Consider the following 18,112-nt stretch of genomic DNA (forward strand, 5'->3'; position numbering starts at 1 on the left):
TACATATATTCTCGTGTGACATTAGCTTTTGCATTCTTAACCAATTTTAAAGCATATGCCGACATATTTTTTATTAGTTTTCCCGCGGTTGTAACTGCAACAGGAATCGCGAAAGCGTTTCCATAGTAACCCTTTGGTAATGATAGGTTAACATATTTTCCATGTGCATTGACTGTGCAGATTATGCGAACTTATTCGTCAGTGTCTAGATCTAAAGCTCTTGTAAGACAACGCCAAAAACACGCAGTGATGATTTCGAAATTGGAGTATTGTTGTAGTTGGTGAGGTGGAAGGAGAGATCGAATTGGGGCTACCTCAATGGGACCAAAGAAGAAAGAGCGATGAGCCATGTTGTCTAAGGGATTGGAGGTTTTTATTTTGTCATCAAATACTTGTTTGTATTCACGATGGATACGGTTGCAAATTGGGGTTATATTTCAAAAGTTTAAATATTTTTTATAAATATGAGAAAATATATTTTAATATTAATAATAATTATTATTATTATTATTATTAGCAGTTATTATTATCCATTTTATTTATGATTAGTAACGGTTTGACTTGACTTAGTCAAATCATTGACTCTTCTCTTTACTCTCTTTCTCTCATATATATATATATATATATATATATATATATATATATATATATATATATATATATATATATATATATATATATATATATATATATATATATATATATATATATATATATATAACAACTCTTTTACTTATATAAGGGTGAACCTATAGAAACAACAGAGATATCTTTGGTCTTCTAATAAATTATTTCTGGTTGCATCTTTCGGTCATCTTAAAGATGATTTCTTGTTGTTTTGTTGCCTCAGAATCTTATTGAGAATCTGAAAAGAAACTGTTGAATCCTGAGAGATTTGCGCTTATGAGGCGGATAAATCCTTAAGGACATTTGTTCTTATATTTGGAATAAGAACAATTTTAATTATTTTATCAGAGAGCTTGATTTGTAATTATCAAGTATTTTACTTTTTATATATTTATAATATATATAATAGATAATAGATTATTAAGATGAGGAACTCAAGGATTGCCATCTGCAATTTAAATAATATGCTCGAGGATCTCACGGATTTCCCTGATAGTTCCACTTCCAATATTTATTGCATATCTATATTGTTTTTAAAGCTATTATTAGGAATATTTTTAGGAAATGACTTCATTGGAAAATAATTATAAACAAAATCAACACATGTTAAAGACTAAAAATTTCAATTTTAAAATCCATTTCTATTATGTTATATATAAACACCATCTCCACTTTCAATACTTGCATATATCATACCATCTAAAACCAATTTAATCATGGCTCAATCTCTTTTATTCACAGTGAAGAGACGTGCCCCTGAATTAGTTACTCCATCCAAACCCACACCTCGTGAAATAAAATTACTCTCAGACATTGACGACCATGATATATTACGTTTTCATATTCCTGGTATACAATTTTACAAGTACGAACCCATAATGACAGGAATAGACCCGGTTGATGTTATTAGAAAAGCACTTGCAAAAACACTTGTGTTTTACTATCCATTTGCAGGTAGATTGAGAGAAGGAGCTGGTAGAAAACTTATGGTTGATTGTACTGGAGAAGGTGTTTTGTTCATTGAAGCTGATGCTGATGTTACTCTTAAAGATTTCGGTGATAATCTTCTTCCTCCATTTCCTTCCTTGGATGAGCTTCTTTATGATGTTCCTGGTTCTTCAGACCTGCTTAACACTCCATTGCTGCTTATTCAGGTGTAGATTTTTAATTTTTAATTGTTAATAAATCTATAATTATTCATTATCCATTCGATTAATATTGATATACTTGAATTAACCTCGTCTAGGTTACACGCCTCAAGTGTGGTGGTTTCATTTTAGCTCTTCGTATGAACCATACAATGAGTGATGGATCAGGTATAGTTCAGTTCGTGAATGCCTTGGCTGATATATCTCGCGGGATGAATGAACCTTCAATCTCACCGGTATGGTGCCGAGAGCTTCTAAGCGCGAGAGACCCACCAAGAGTGACATGTATTCATCCTGAAATTGAACAGGAACCTGGTAACAACAATACCATAATCTTATCCTTATTAGACAACATGGTCCGACGCACTTTCTTCTTTGGTCCGGCCGAGGTAGCAAAAATTCACTCTCTCCTTCCGACCAACATGATACACCAGTACACCAAATTTGAAATCATCACCGCATTTGTTTGGCGTTGTCGTACAATAGCGTTACAACCGGATTCAGACGAAGAAGTTCGTATGATGAGCGTAGTCAATGCACGTAGCAGATTGTTTAACCTAAAACTACCAAATGGTTACTATGGTAATGTTATTGTGTATTCTGTTGCAGTGACATCAGCAAGAAAATTAATTGAAAATCCATTGGAGTATGCATTGGGTTTAATTCAGAAATCAAAAGCTAATGTCACCAAAGAGTATATTCATTCTTTAGCTGACTTAATGGTTATCAAAGGTCGACCTAGTCTTTCCCTGAGGGGATTGTTTGGAGTATCCAATATTACACATGCTGGAATTAAAGATGTTGATTTTGGTTGGGGGAAACCTGTTTATGGTGGACCAGCTAAAGATAGTTCTTTTCCTGGCATTGTTAGTTACTACTTACCATTTAAAAACGGTAAAGGAGAGAATGGTTTGGTTTTACCGCTTCATTTGCCAGCTCATGTCATGGAGAGGTTTGTTCAAGAGTTAGATAGTGTTATTAAGGGTGATTCAACATCTCGTATCATTAAATCGTTGTTGTAGCCTTTGACTAATGTTGGTTTGGTGTGTGATTAGTTGTTGGGATGTCTTTACCTTCTACTTGTTTCTGCTGTTGTTGGCTGATTGTCGTAGTTCTTTCTCTTTGTTTTTTGTTTTGTTCATTTTGTTTCTTTGTTAGCCTGTTTGCTATGTTTTGCTGCTCTGACACTTCTTGTGTCTGTTGATTAGGGTACTTTGCTCCTCGCTATTAATATATTATTTGATCATTTAAAAAAATATTTAACAAATATTTATGAATCTTCTTTATACCATAAAGTATGCAATGTTTTAAAAATTAGACCGGAGGTCGAACCGATAAAACTTCCAGCTTACGGTTCAATTGAGTTCAGTTGGTTAAACCTATAGTTGAATCATTTATTAAGTAAATTAATAATATGAAATTAAATTTCATAGTACCGAATCATATATTCACAATTTAATAAAACAAATATTTCAAAAATGCATTACAAACTTAATACAACAATATTAATAGTGCACTTAATAACAGAAGATAGTTGTACACTTAATTGTAACATTCATTTAAGAATAATTTTAATAAATTAAAGAATTACGATGAAAGAAGTTGAGCCACTCAAAATTGTTATTGGCTCAGAAACGGAATAGGATTCTCCAATCTAACCAAGAAGGTACATGAGTTCCCCACATACCTACCAAGATACCATTTTCAAGCCAAAATGGTGCTCATGTTTTCCACCTCTTTAGGTGTCACTGAAGAATCAGAAAAAACTATATCATTCCGAGATTTTCCAAATTGACCAAACCACAGCATGTCAAATCATCCGCAATCCCCCTCAATACCTAGAACCACAACTTGAAGCGACAAACAATTGGAAAAGAATCAAGATATATCTAGGCAAAACCACACACCACCTCTAACCACCTAAAAATCATATATCAAGCTGAGGAAGCAACCTCACAGGTCAAAAAGAGATGAGACAATGACTCTTTAGACACTGAGCTGAGGGGACAGGAAATGGTCCCAGAGGACCAAAGAACTCCCCTCTTTAGTAAGTTAACTCTAGTCAGAATGCGATCCTCAAGAAGATGTCAAGAGAAAACTATAATTTTAGAGGAGCCTCAGCTACGCCAAATAGATGGAAGAACTAAATCAACAAGATAGACATGTTACTCTGTGGGGGGAACTCCTTGGGTACGAGACATGAGTAAGCAGAGGAAACATAATAAGCACCATCGCTCGACTCACGCCACCTTAACACGCCACTCTCAAAAGAAAGGACTTCCTTCACTTGAGGTTCCAAGTCCACCTATCCCTCTCCCATCTTCCAACCTCCCCCATAGAGTTGGAGGCAAGGACAAAAAATGAAAAAGGTCAAGGAAATCTAAGATGAAGGGGAATAATTCCCATCCCAAATGTCCTCCTAGAAGGATGTAAGGAAACCATAACCAAATTTTAATGAGAGGCCCTCCGTAAACTATTCAGAAATGTTATCAACTTTAGCACCCAACAGAGAAATACCTTTCCATCAAGGCGAGGCCGATAGGAGACAATCATATCTGGCTGTGAGAATTTCACGCCAAACACCAGAAGCCCCTAAAATCAGGCGCTACCTCCACTTACCCAAAGGGCCCAGTTGACCAACCAAAGGTCACGAACACCAAGGCCCACAAGCTTTTTAGGCTTACCAACATCCACCCACTTGACCCAAACAAACTTAGACTCCCCTTTCACACCTCCCCAAAGAAACCTCCTATAAATCTTCACTATCTTCTTCCAAACCATGACAAGTATCTTCAAGAATGAAAGGAATAAGATAATAATGGAATTAAGAATAAAGTTAAGGAGGATCACTCTCACTTTCAGGGAGGCATGCCCATACTTCCACAAAAGGAGCCTTCTAAATAAGATATTAACTAGAGGTTCCCACGTAGAAACAAGCCAAGGATTGGCACAACCCGGGATCCCAAGGTACTCAAAAGGAATAGACTTTTTCTTACAGTGGAGAAAATCACAAGCAAGATGTAAGAAAATCTGATCATAATTAACCCATATGAGGGAACTTTTATGAAAATTCACACGAAAACCTGAGGCCCTGAAATGTGCATGAAACATTTAAGAGACTTCTCATTTTTATGTATGAATCTGATGAGGCATGTTATGTTAAACAAGCAAATTCAAACACAAGATGGGGGAGGAACTATGATAAATAGATTTTAAAAACTTTTTTGCAAAAACAATTGATTTAACATTATTTATATTAGAATAAGAGATAAAAAAATAGGTAACATAAAATATAATTAACATATGAAAAGATAAATGATAGGATAATAAAGAGACGTGGTAAGAATGATTACACAAGAGATTATCCTAGTCTATCCTTAAACCACACGACCAACTATAGTCCCTAAGAATTGTTTTCTTGAAATTTCCAATATAATGAACTTGAGCTTTTAGATAAGATCGAGTCTAATAATCTTTCAAAACTTGAGCTTTTCCATAGGGGAAACCCAAAAAACCTTTCAAAAATAACTAAAGCTTTTACAAATGTTCATCTCTACAACCTTATATTAAGCTTTTCACAAGTTTAGCATGCAACCTTCAAATCAATTACAAAAAATCACACGAGAACTAAGCTCCTGAGCAAAAAATTATAGTGCAATACTAGTATAACACAACTCTCAAATGAATCTTTTCACTCTTCATCGTTAAGAAAACCCCGAGTGAAAAAGACTTATAAAAGAACTAGAAGGATTGACATGAGAAACTGTTTTATTAAAAAAATACTCCCTCCGGCCTTATTTATAAGCAAAAATTCTTTTTTTAGGTTCATTGAATAATGAATGTATCTGGTCTTTTATGTAGACTAGATACATTCATTATTCAATGAATCTAAAAAGAGAATCTTTGCTTATAAATCAGGCCGGAGTAGTAGTGTTTTTTGAAGTGGGAAAAAATCTCCTTTATGGACGGAACATATTTGTTTAAGGACGGTGATCATTATTCTCAATTATCATGTTGAAATTATCCCCTCGTTTTCTGACAAAAATCGAGGTAAAAGGTGTATAAGTTATTTTTAACATTACATTGTTTACACAGAATATTAAATTAGCTTATTACGACAAATGCAGCGCTATCATAGTAGTTGCTATTCTTGGAGAACAACAAATCTTTGCTCTAATCGAGATCTTTTTGGATAGATTTTGTGCTCATGACTTTAAAGTTCTATGGCCTGCATGCAATCAACTTTTATCGAGCTATCTATCCCAAGTAAGAAATTATCTATTCCATATTTGAAAAGTGTTTTTTCTGCACTTGCAATCCATCACAGAGAACTTTTCCAAGCATCTTTAAGTTCCAAGATTTCATTATTTTAAGCAAATATCTTGAGCAATATCTTGAGCGTTCCTTTATGAATGTAGGGTAGAGATTTGTTTTTGTAGCGGTGTAACATATTCCCTCGGTTTTAAAAAAAACGAGGGCAAATGTATTTTATATTTTCAATAGATAAATAAAATAAAATAAGTAAGCCCCTCGGTTTTAGAATAAAACCAAGGTGAATGATATCTATTTTTTTAAACATTAAATTGTTTACACAGAATATTAAAAAAACCGAGATTCATCATCATCGTTGCAATTCCAGAATTTGTAGCATATATCTTTGTTAAACAACCTTCTTTGTTTAAACTAGAGCTATAAGTGATTTTGTTCATTTGTAATCTATCATTGGAAACTTTTACAGCACTCTTTAATAGATCTTTAACAGAGATTTGTTCCAAAAATAGAACATCAACATCATTATGTGAGATAGATTGCATGGCCAGAAAAATGTTTTGTTTAAGGGTAGAAGAACATTGAAGATTTTTTCTGTCTTGCAATCCATCTCAAAGGATGATGCTTACTAGTTTCGAGCAGCAACATATAAGTTAGAATTAGGGTAAAATTTGTTTAATGAGTGCTTTTATAGTAAAATGTGATTATGTTATCCCTCAGTTTTCAAGGAACCGAAGGGTTAGATGATTTAGTATTCAGTTATAAACAAATAAAAATATAAATATACTTAAGTGGGATTCGAAGTGTGTCCTGATTTGTGTTAACCCTTGGTTTTATTAGAAATTGAGGGAGCGTGTTTGCATAATACCTCTTTTTTTCTGGCTGAGGAGAAAGTTTCGTCATAAAAAAAATTTGTTATAGTATGAAGAGCATTGAGAGGTGGGACTCATTCTCCATATGCATGTATCTGAGATGGTGAGTCTCTGTATATGGTTCTATCATTATGCACTAGTATAAATAATACAATATAATTTTAAAATTTACACCCGATTTAATAAAAACGGGTGTAATTGAGAATTTTTGGTGGCAATTTTGTAAATAGAATGTCACTTTTGTATTATCTAGTTATAATATACACCCTTTTTCCTAAAAACGGGTTTAAATTAAAAAATTTATTATAATAAAATTTCAATTACTCCTTTTAAACTAAAAAACGGGTGTAATTGTATATAAACAAAAAAATTTGTTTAATTTTATAACTTAAAATATATAATCTATGTGGCAATATTAATGGGTCTAAATATAATCTATGTGGCAATACTAAAACTCTTTAATAACATAATTTATTAAAATATACAAAAACCAAAATTCAATCAATTCTTAACTTCATCGTGCATGCCGAACCCATTTTTCAATCAATTCTGAACTTCATCGCTTTCATCGCTCTCATCGCATCGCGTTGCTTCTGTGATTTTGGGTTTCAGCGAAGTTTTATTTCAGGAAGTGTATCGCGTTGCTTCTGTGAATCCTTTCTCATTCGCTCAACTTCGCTTCGCTTCTGTGACGACTGAAAAGGGCTTCGCTCATTCGCTCTCTTCTTCTCCAACACCGCACCGCTCATCTGCTCACTGAAACTGAGGGGAAACCATTTCGCAGTGACGACAACGAAGCTGAGAGGAAACCATTTCGCAGTGACGACAACGAAGCTGAGAGGAAACCATTTCACAGTGACGACATTGGTAAGGAAAAATTAGGGGTTTTATACTTTGAGCGACATTGGTAGCTGAAGAATTAGGGTTTATACTCGCAAATTAGTTCCTATTGCTTGATTTTGTTTGAAATGAATTTTGTTTGTGTGAACTTGTTTTTCTTTTTCTGTGACATTGCTTGATTAGATAGTTCTTCAGACTTTAGATAGTTTTTCTGTGACATTGCTTTGTTTATTCAATATTGAGCATGTGAAACAGGTTCTATTGGCTTTTATGACTAGGAAAACTATATTGTTTTGACATTGCTTTGTTTTGACATTGCTTTGTTTATGCTGCAGGTGCCAGGTAGGGTTTGAAGTGTGCTATCAATAATTATACTTTGTGACTATGGTTTTGATAAGCGGGAATAACAAAAGGTAATTTTTTGTTTTTGTCATGTGATTGGATTGGAGTATAATTCTTCAATTTCAAGAGAAATTTGTCGTGGTTAACTCTTCGGAGTGTTCTTATTGACTTCTTTATGGTTTAGGGTTTTTAAAAAGGGTTATTTGGAAGGGCTTTTATTGTTGGATAAGCGGTTCGATAGAAAATTAGAATTTACTGTTAACAAAAATGTATGATTATGGATTTGTTAGGATAAGCAGCTTATTTGAAGCTTATAGCACAAGTGCTTCTCAAAATAAGCGGTTATGAATAGCTTGCATAAGCTATTTTTATAACAAGATAAAATCAGTTTAAGTTGTTTTTTATATGCTATAAGTTGTTTTTATAAACTATCTTGGAGAACTTATAAAATAAGCTAAAAAGATATGTATGAAAAATGTCATAACTTGTTTTGATAATCTCTCCCAAATAGTCTCACAAAACTTGCATCAATAATAGATAAATTCAAATAAGTTAATTCCAACATACCCTAATTGCAAATGGTTGAGCTTAAAGCTTATAAGTTTTATGCTTGTTAGAAAAGGTGATTGTAATGTAGAGAAAATAGAAGCAATAGGGTTGTAGTAGGCTAGTAGCTGCAGCTGGAAAGCTGTAGTGTGGCTGGAAGAGGCCGTAGCAAAGACACCTGGGTCTGCTAGAGGATTCCGAAGGTGACTGTATTGGTTGTCGAGAAATGGGTCTAACTGGAGAAGATGCAGCTGGTTGAATATGGAAAGAAATGCATTGACAGAAAAGAAAAACACTAGATGAAGCAAAACTGAATGTGTGCAGCAAGACAGAAATTTCAATTGAATAAGAGTTATTAAGAAGGAAACAAGTAAGTAAATAGTGCCTGAATGCGGTTTTGACATTGCTTTGTTTTCTGAGTAAGTAAACAGTTTACTCATTCTATGTTGAGGAGTTTGATAGAAAACAATGATTTTTGTTCCAGAGAATGCAATCCCCATATTGAATTGTTAAATGATCGATTTGTGCTGTTGGAGAGTCTTTATATTCAATTTCTTTATCAATGAAGTGTTGATTTTGTTTTTATGTGCTGTTTGGGATTATCTCTTTGTTTGATGGTAGATGAAATAACTCTGATTTTACATATTGCAGCAGAGTCTCTCACAATAGTTAGAATAAATACATAATGGATAAGATAGAACTCCTAATTCAGCTAAATCCACATGTTACTCTTCCTGCTCATCCAACTCCTAATCTTTTTCAAGAATTGTCTGTGGTTTCTCTTTCTTCGATCAAAAAACAAAAGAATCTCGATATAATGGGACCCTCTTGCTCAAATCGATTGAACTACAAACAAGATTCTTTCAATAAGAAATTGATAAATCCCTATCTTTCTTTCGGAGCACACGGCCTGATGAACATCGATGATTCAAATAGTTGTGAATCAAACCGGAGTTATAAGCATTTCAGTTCGATAGTTGCATAGCAGCTGTTGTCACTTGTCATCAACTTAGTAAGAACATGATGATAATATATTCTTAGCTTGTAATGACAATTTTGCAAATTATTTTAATTTGGTTTTACCACTATGTCTATTTTTAGTAAGAACATGGTGATAATATATGTGTATTATGAGAGAATAGAGTTGAAGTATTTCTTACCACTGTATATTTTTACTAAGTAAACTCAGCCAAATTTAGATTGTAGCTTTTCTGATTGGACAAATTAGTTGTCAACTTTGATTCTATGTCAAAAAAGTCCCTTCATAATGTCAATTAAAACAATTTTTTTCCACCTAATGAAACAATTTGAGAATAACATGTACCCCACGTACATTTACTCCACACACACATGGGTGATGATCCGAAACAAAAAGAGTAGTTTGTGGCTAGAGCCATGTAAGACACTCACGTAACAGCAACGAAAAATAACTGACCATTATTCAATGTTCCCTTACTTTTTGAGCAATGCCGACGGCGTCTGTGAAATCTGCCTCTTGTGTATTTCACAAGAGTTTCTAATTATTAGTCCACTATGGATAAGATAGAACTAGAAGTAAGTTATGAGAAAACAAGATCAGTGATGAAAATTTTGGAGTTGCTGTTATGAAACATTAAGTTATCCGAGTTGAATAGAAAAATATCATTGCTTGTCTTAGCGACTGTGCCTCGTTCCGTTGGAGCTCTTTCCAGAATACAAGTGCTTCGGTTTAAGAGTAGGTATGAATCTATCGGCTTAGCATTCTTGTTTCTCGTCTTGACAGATTTCCTAGCAATTTTAATTGCCTTAATCTTTTGATAGAAACCTATATATAATGAGCTTATTCTTATGTTTTCAAGTTTTTATCTTTCAAAATGATAACCTCTTGTTCCTTTCAAACAGTCTGTTGTATTTACTTGTGCTTTGTTTCTTAATAGTTTTATAACATATAAGCTAACTAGTATTATATGTTTACTATTCAATTTTTACATTAAACTATTTATGAATTACGTAAGATACTTTGCTAGCATATATAAATATATTAAAATAAAACATCATTTGACATGAACAATGTTTTAAGAAACAATAATTCATTTCACGTGCACACGTATTTTCAATATTTTGAAACAAAATTCAACACATGACATATAGTATTTACTTAAGGGTCATTTTGCATGTGAAAACAAAATGATATATATTATAGATTCAATGAATTAAAATTAGAATGTTTTTTTCTTGTTAGACTATATGAAGTTGTATACAGATATGTTTTAGGTTTTGATTTGATAAGGTCTGAGGCATAACTAACTACATTACTTAGCTTAGAATTCATATATAGAAGTGGATGTGGACTTTATTATTTCATATATAAACTACATTATTGTTCATATACTTGAGCCTTAAGTAATGTCAATTGTTTCCTGGAGGGTTCCTCAAAAATGCAGGTTGGCCATATACTTGAGCCTTTCTATTCATATTCTTACCTTGTTTTTTATATACCATTCTCAAAATACTCTTTATTATTGTTCATTGCTTTAATTTCTTCTTTTTGGGGTGAAATTTCTCCTCAGCCTTGATGCTCTCAGGAACCATGATTCACCAGAGGAAAACGATCAAGATTGATGTTTTGGTTGCATGTGTCACATTTAAATGTAGAAGTTCAACGGCACACTAGGTTGAAGAAGTTCGACATTAAGGAAAATGATCAACATTAATGTTTTGGTTGCATGTGTCACATTTAAATGTGGAAGTTCAACGACTCTCTGGGATGAAAAGGTTTGATATAAGATTGAATTAGGAAATTGATTTTTATAAACCAGCATCTCTAGGAAGAATATTTCACACACTAAAGTACACTTTGGCAATGTGAAAGATGTAGCATGTTGTTCAATTAATTGATTTTTAAGTGTTCCTTAATTAATTTGTATGTGCTTTGCACAATTCTGTGCAACATCTTGTTGTATATTTTTATTTGACTATACACTTATACACTTAAGGGATTAAATTGGTGATTTGCTTCTAACTTGATGATCTGGCATTCTATTCACTTGACAGTGATCCGTTTGATAGCAAGACTTAAACTAAAGCTCTTCTTAAGGAAGAGTGAAAGATTATTATAACTATAAGAGTTTTGATAGCGTAAAAGGACTTTCCAATATGAGAGAGGAACCAAGCACCAAATAATAACTTGTGGTTGACTTTGACTGTTGCAATAGTTCAGTGATGTACTTCATATTTCATTTGTTTGTACTGAATCTTTAATGCATTAAATTTTATATAACTACTTCCTATAATAGTTAAATGATCCTGCCAGGTTTGAACATCTATGAGAGAGTTAAGTGTGTGGTGTGAGAGCAGGCTCTGTCATATCAAGTTGTGTTTAAATTTTTTTATGTTTTTCTCTCTACACAAGCATCGCGGCTAAACCATCTAGCTCTTCTACAAAAAATAAGAAGACGAAAGGTGTGACATCATTGCTACGTTTCATTGCCAAACTTCGTGATGGTGAGAAATATGAGATTGATTTTGATCGGGATACTTTCCAACCTATTGGCCAGTATGCTGCGAAGTTCAAGAGTTATTTGTCATTCGTTGCACGTAGCAAGGTTAGTATAAATGAAGAGAAATGGAAAATGCTACCCGAAAACTTGAAGAAAGCGATAACTTGAAGAAAGCGATATGTAATGATATCACTATATGTAATTGTAATTAATTCTTTATAATTTATTATCTATAATTGTTTCAATTACTAACACTTCTAATGCTTTGTAGGCTAAGTTCACTTGCCCCCCTGATGATAATGATGAAGATAATAAGCAACTTAAGAAGCATTGGTATAGAGACATAGAAATGTTGCCAAAACAAAAATTAAAGAAGAAGAAGAAAACTTATATATATGAAGAAAGTGTTATGACTTAGTTAAAATATAATTTTTATATGTATGATTTTATAGTACTTGAAATATTATGACTATACATGATTTTGTATACTTTTTGGTTAATATTAAAAATATTTTGACTTAGTTAAAATATGATTTTTATCTTTTTGGTTAATATTAAAAATATTTTGACTTAGTTAAAATATGATTTTTATGTGTATGATTTTATAGTATTTGCAATATTATGACTGAAAATGAAATATAGCTAAATGGTGTATATGAAATAGGGTGTAAATAGATTTAAATATAGTATCATTGTTCATTCATAAATGGTGTATTTACACCCGATTTTTATTAAAATAGGGTGTAATTAAGAACGTATATATACCCGATTTTTATTAAAACAGGGTGTAATTAAAATGTAATTACGCCCAGTTGCACCCGATTTTTATTAAAACATGGTGTAATTAAAAACGTAATTACGCCCAATTACACCCGATTTTTGTTAAAACAGGGTGTAATTAAAAACGTAATTACGCCCAATTACACCCGATTTTTATTAAAACAGAGTGTAATTAAAAATGTAATTACGCCTAATTACACCCGATTTTTATTAAAACAGGGTGTAATTAAAAACGTAACTACGCTCAATTACACCCGATTTTTGTTAAAAATAACGGGTGTAAACTCGTTAGACATTTCTCACCCTGTGGATATACACCCGATTTTTATTAAAAATAATGGGTGTAAATTTAATAAAAAACGGGTGTAAATTAACATTTTTGTACTAGTGATGGGAGGTGAGGTTCTAATGGACATGTTCTCCTCGTGGGAATTTCGGTAGAGCTTTACTTATTATTATTGTTAAGAGTCCCACATCGGACAATATATGGTCCAAACATGTGCTTATAAGTAGGGGCAATCCTCACCTTACAAGTCGATTTTGTAGGGTTGAGTCAGGTCCAGCCACATTTCTTGACATGGTATCAAGAGTCTCGTTTTAAGATCCGATGGGCCACCTGTTATGGTTTCTGCTATCGGGTCACCCACCATTTATTTTCACGCTCCAATTGTCTAGTCCTGGGCGTGAGGGGGTGTTAAGAGTCCCACATTGGACAATATATGGCCTAAACATGTGCTTATAAGTGGGGCAATTCTCACCTTACAAACCGGTTTTATAGGGTTGAGTTAGGTCCAACCATCTTTAACAATTATCACAACACTGATGATCTTAGAGGTTTGAGGAATCTACTATCCGACTCCCAATACTGATATCAATGTTCTTGTATGATATTGTAGGACTGATCACATGATCATGTGATGTTTTGGTCACTGGATGCATTGTTTCCATCGCCACATCTACTTATCATATGACTTCTTCTTTGAAAGAGGGAGGTGTATCTATGAAATATAATGTGATGCCAATATAAGGATGTATGCCAACAAGAAGCAAGGGAATAGATTGATTTTATTAGCATCCATGGGGTTTGGGTCTCTATTTATAAAGACTTTAACTCTAATAATCCCCATATGTCGTTGCTATTTCCACTCAGGAGATCTGTAGGACTATTTCCACTCTAATAAGCCCCATATCTTTCTAAGTAGAAGATTAAATCCAACAAATTCTCTCACACACAAATGTAATGAGTAAAAGTTGCAATTTATTCATCATTTAAATTTAAAACATATTACATATAAATTTTAAAATTGGATGGCTATTGAGATGGCCAAAAGCGCACACAAGCTATAGTTTAACCATTAATATTCTTTAGATATAATAGGAATGGGCTTCCAAATTAATAATTGGATACGATTCTGAATTTCCGAATCTTGAATGGAATGACCATCTCCATGCTGGTACATGAATAATGCCATTCTACCGAGATTTATCGCAATATCTATGAAACTTTTAGAGAAAGGAGAATTGCATTCTTCTTTATTCATCTTCTTCCAAATTGTATATATCATAGACTTTACATGCTCAAGAGCCTCTATTTCCGAAGCACCAGTTTCGTTCACATAACATTGTATTGATTTTGGAATATCACCTATTTCAGTTTCACGCTTCAAAATAGAAAAAAAACAACTGTTAGTGAAAAATTCAAGATTTGACTATATTTTTACTTTGTATAAATGATGTAAAACTTTTATTTTCAATAATTTTTAGAGTGAAATTCTTTCTTTTAATTTTTCAGTTCTTACCATTTAGTTTCCACATCTCTTTATCATTTTCTTAAATTCTTAAATGGTAAACACTTCAATATTCCTAGAGTTTAGTTGGATACCTATCTATTATTCAATAATCTAATGCCATGTGACTTTTCAATAATTTCTTTTTAAAAAAATTATAGATTTAAATAAATTTGGTCTAAAAATACAAAAACCTAACCAAAATTAATAGATACCTAAGAGTTTACCTCTCAAATACCTATACTTTCTTAAAATACCTATTATGTTTTAGTTTTACAAAATAGTTGTAAACCTTTTTAAGCTCAGGACACAAGTACTACCTCTTCAAATACTAAAACCATATCTTTTGAAACCCTATCGGTAAAAACAAACTAATTTTCAACTTCTAAACATTAAAAATGATTTCTTATCTCGAATCAATAAATAACCAAATATTTTGATAAAGGTTTTTCAACTTAAAGGGTTAATGTAAAAAGATAATAGTAAAACCATATATATTTATTTGAAAAGGCAAGAATTCTATTGACTAAAAAAAGTATAAAACAAATAAACTAAAAAGCTAAAATTTATAAAGGGTGAAAATTAAAATACTATGTTCAAAAATATTAAAAATAAAATTAAAATTGACAACATACTTTAGATGTTCCGAGGTCATTAGCAAGTCGTAAGATCATTGCTGAATATCGAATTATGTTGGAGTTTTCTTCTAAATGATACAAATCTTCCATTTTGAATGAATTTGGAATCGAAATGTAAGCATGAATAAGCATAAGAGGTGCACTTATAGATATCCATGCATTCTCTATGTATTCCTCAAAGGTTGGAGTATATCCACTATGATACCACTTTGCTTCAATTAAGTATGCTTTACATAGATCTGTCCACTATTAAACATAATTATATCATATGCATAAAATCTTATATCAAATATATATAATTAAGAGGGATAATAAAGTTAAAAAATTTGAATTAAAAAAAAAAGTAAAAAAGAACATTTCTTACTGCTTTTTTTAGGTATGGGATGATAGAGTACCCAGTCTTGTTCAATATTTCAAATTCAACTTCATTGACAAAGTCATCCAGCGTATGATAGCATATTTTCATGTAGTGTGGTAGAGAATCCATGGAATTTAGATCCCATCTAAAATAAAACAAACATAATATTAATAGTTATTCAAGAAGAATATTATAAAAAAAAACTAAGAAATTTGGAATATTATAGAAAAAAATGATTCACGTGTAAATTAATTTTAAATTGTCAATTAATAACGACTAAATATTTCATCAAGTCAGAATGAAAATTTAAATTTCTTATATAACATGACAAAATGATATATTTCTATTTAGATAATAGTTTATTCTTACAAAGTGTCAATCCATCTCTATTAAACTCATATTATTACCTGTCAATTGCTTCGGTGAAGAGCTCTAGTTCTTCCAAAGTTCCATACACATCGTAAACATCATCAATTATGGTAATTAAAGTGTTAACCTTTGTCAACACTTTCCGAAAATATTCAAATTCTTGATTGAAACTCATTGCCACATTCCAAACAAAGTTCTCAACAATTCTATCCCTAGCAAATCTCAACTTTTCTTCAATTTCAGTGTTTTTCCACCATCTTAAAAAATAGTAAAAAATTTAAACATTAGTAATCGATGTATTAGGTCTATATAGAAGTACAATAAGAATGAAGTGTTGTTACCTAGAGGTATACTTTAGTTCTTCTTGGTAGATGCTTTGAAGAATGCTGAAATCCAATTTAGCAAACTCAAGTAAAACATCATTCTTATTTTGTTGTTTTTCGTATATATTGATGAAACAACGAGCCTCCCATCGAGAAACTCTCCAATGTAATGGAACCTCCAAAGCATGACTTATTTGAAGTGACATATGACTATCTCCATTTTGATTCAAAAATTCTTTGAGAAACTTCGATGTGAAATCTCTTGCTTCATCTAAGATAGTTTCATCTTCAAATGAATGAAATGAAGCTTCATACATTGAAATGAAGCTCCAACGCATTTCATCTTTCTTAAAATCACACATTTCATCTTGAAAGCAATCAAAAACATCTACAACAAAAAATTATACTTAAAAATTAATATACAAATTTATATCATAATATGAATATTTTCTTTTAAGTTACAATATTAATTAACCTTTAGATATATCATAACAATGTTGTCTCAAGAGTCTAAACTTGAGAGCTGTGGCATGTAAATTCTTCTTCAAATTGGATGTTTGGTTGTTGTAAATAATGTCCAATATGTTTTTTATTTCATTCTTGAAATGGTAAGCCACTCCAAGCCTTTGGATTACATCAATAAACTCCATTTGATCAACCTCATTTTCTATTTTGTTGAACATCATCCTTACTTCTTCTCTTAACACTCTAGATTTCTCAGCATAAATTTCTTCCTGCAGAAATTTAATTAATTAACTATAAATTGTTAGCATTTTTCATAGTAAACATACAATGATAGTAAATGCATGGATGTTTTATAATTAAAAAAAATGTAAAATTAAGTATTAAATAATCATAACTTATATTCACTATTTAATGATTGGATATAATCATTGCTCCAAACTGAAGGTTGGTATGTAAAAGATCGTCTAGGAATTGCTTCATTTTGATGATCATTTGCAACTTCATGAGATGTTGCCTTGCAATGAATTGGAAGAGTGAAATTGGAGTTCTTTATTGCTAGAGATAATGACCCATTTTTGGGAAAAAAGGTTTTGTTAAATGTAAATGAGGGAGAAGAAAATATGGGCAAAGCCATTAGCTAGAAATGAAAATACAATGTTTACTTTGTTGAGAAATGTTGTAGTATATCGGACGCTTTATATAAGGTATCGGGGAACAAAAACATAATAATATTGTAAAATAAAAGCAGAAGAAACAAAAATCCAGCCAGCAAAATAGAAAGAAGAGTAAAAAAACGATAACATGTTGTAGATGTGTTCGCAATGCGGTTCGGACGATTTTGACACTAAAAGGTATCCGAACCGCAAGAGAAAAAGACGTGTGGTTTGGTTTAGTTCGGTTGATTTTTAATTTAAAAAATTGAACCAAACCAAACCAAATCAATGCGGTTTGATTCGGTTTTTTACAAATATTTTATTTAGTCATACATACACATATAAATGACATGATAACTTATATTTAATCATGCATATACTACCAAATAACAACAAAACTCGTCATATTTAAACAACAAATTTTCATTTAATATGTATAAATTAGATTAGACAAAAGTGATATAATAAACATAAAATAATAACATAAAACAGTATAAAAAATATTATAGTGAAACAAAAAAAAATAGAAGAGATGAGAGATTAGTGAAGATGAAAAAAAAATCATAAGAGATGAGAGATTATAGAAGAGGACGTGCGATAAAAACGAAATTGAAAG

At 31.9% G+C, this 18,112-nt stretch overlaps 2 protein-coding genes and 1 long non-coding RNA gene across 3 annotated transcripts; 2 read left to right on the forward strand and 1 right to left on the reverse strand.

Annotated features, from left to right (window-relative positions):
* Nucleotides 1–810: 810 nt before the first annotated feature.
* On the forward strand, nucleotides 811–3,032 carry LOC131600173 (benzyl alcohol O-benzoyltransferase-like). The gene is made up of 2 exons (XM_058872373.1): nucleotides 811–1,781; nucleotides 1,874–3,032. The coding sequence occupies exons 1-2, from the start codon at nucleotides 1,344–1,346 to the stop codon at nucleotides 2,795–2,797; spliced, it is 1,362 nt and encodes a 453-aa protein (XP_058728356.1). The 5' UTR covers nucleotides 811–1,343; the 3' UTR covers nucleotides 2,798–3,032.
* A 7,804-nt stretch (nucleotides 3,033–10,836) lies between these two features.
* Nucleotides 10,837–12,502, forward strand: LOC131600174 (uncharacterized). The gene is made up of 3 exons (XR_009283048.1): nucleotides 10,837–11,366; nucleotides 12,086–12,228; nucleotides 12,395–12,502. It is a non-coding gene; the product is annotated as an uncharacterized LOC131600174 (long non-coding RNA).
* A 1,639-nt stretch (nucleotides 12,503–14,141) lies between these two features.
* Nucleotides 14,142–17,523, reverse strand: LOC131600175 (terpene synthase 10-like). The gene is made up of 7 exons (XM_058872375.1): nucleotides 17,238–17,523; nucleotides 16,854–17,112; nucleotides 16,397–16,766; nucleotides 16,094–16,312; nucleotides 15,693–15,831; nucleotides 15,326–15,574; nucleotides 14,142–14,564 (listed from the first exon to the last, which is right to left on the reverse strand). Exons 1-7 carry the CDS (start codon nucleotides 17,475–17,477, stop codon nucleotides 14,259–14,261), a joined length of 1,782 nt encoding a protein of 593 aa, XP_058728358.1. The 5' UTR covers nucleotides 17,478–17,523; the 3' UTR covers nucleotides 14,142–14,258.
* Nucleotides 17,524–18,112: the final 589 nt, after the last annotated feature.

The sequence above is a fragment of the Vicia villosa genome, linkage group LG4, assembly GCF_029867415.1.
Source record: "Vicia villosa cultivar HV-30 ecotype Madison, WI linkage group LG4, Vvil1.0, whole genome shotgun sequence".
NCBI lineage: Eukaryota > Viridiplantae > Streptophyta > Magnoliopsida > Fabales > Fabaceae > Vicia > Vicia villosa.

Coding starts and splice junctions, on each gene's coding strand:
- LOC131600173 (XM_058872373.1), top strand. CDS start 1,344: ATGGCTCAATCTCTTTTATTCACAGTGAAGAGACGTGCCCCTGAATTA. Junction 1,782..1,873: donor CTCCATTGCTGCTTATTCAG/GTGTAGATTTTT, acceptor AACCTCGTCTAG/GTTACACGCCTCAAGTGTGG.
- LOC131600175 (XM_058872375.1), bottom strand. CDS start 17,477: ATGGCTTTGCCCATATTTTCTTCTCCCTCATTTACATTTAACAAAACC. Junction 15,832..16,093: donor TTCACCGAAGCAATTGACAG/GTAATAATATGA, acceptor GTTTTATTTTAG/ATGGGATCTAAATTCCATGG. Junction 15,575..15,692: donor TCCCATACCTAAAAAAAGCA/GTAAGAAATGTT, acceptor TATGTTTAATAG/TGGACAGATCTATGTAAAGC.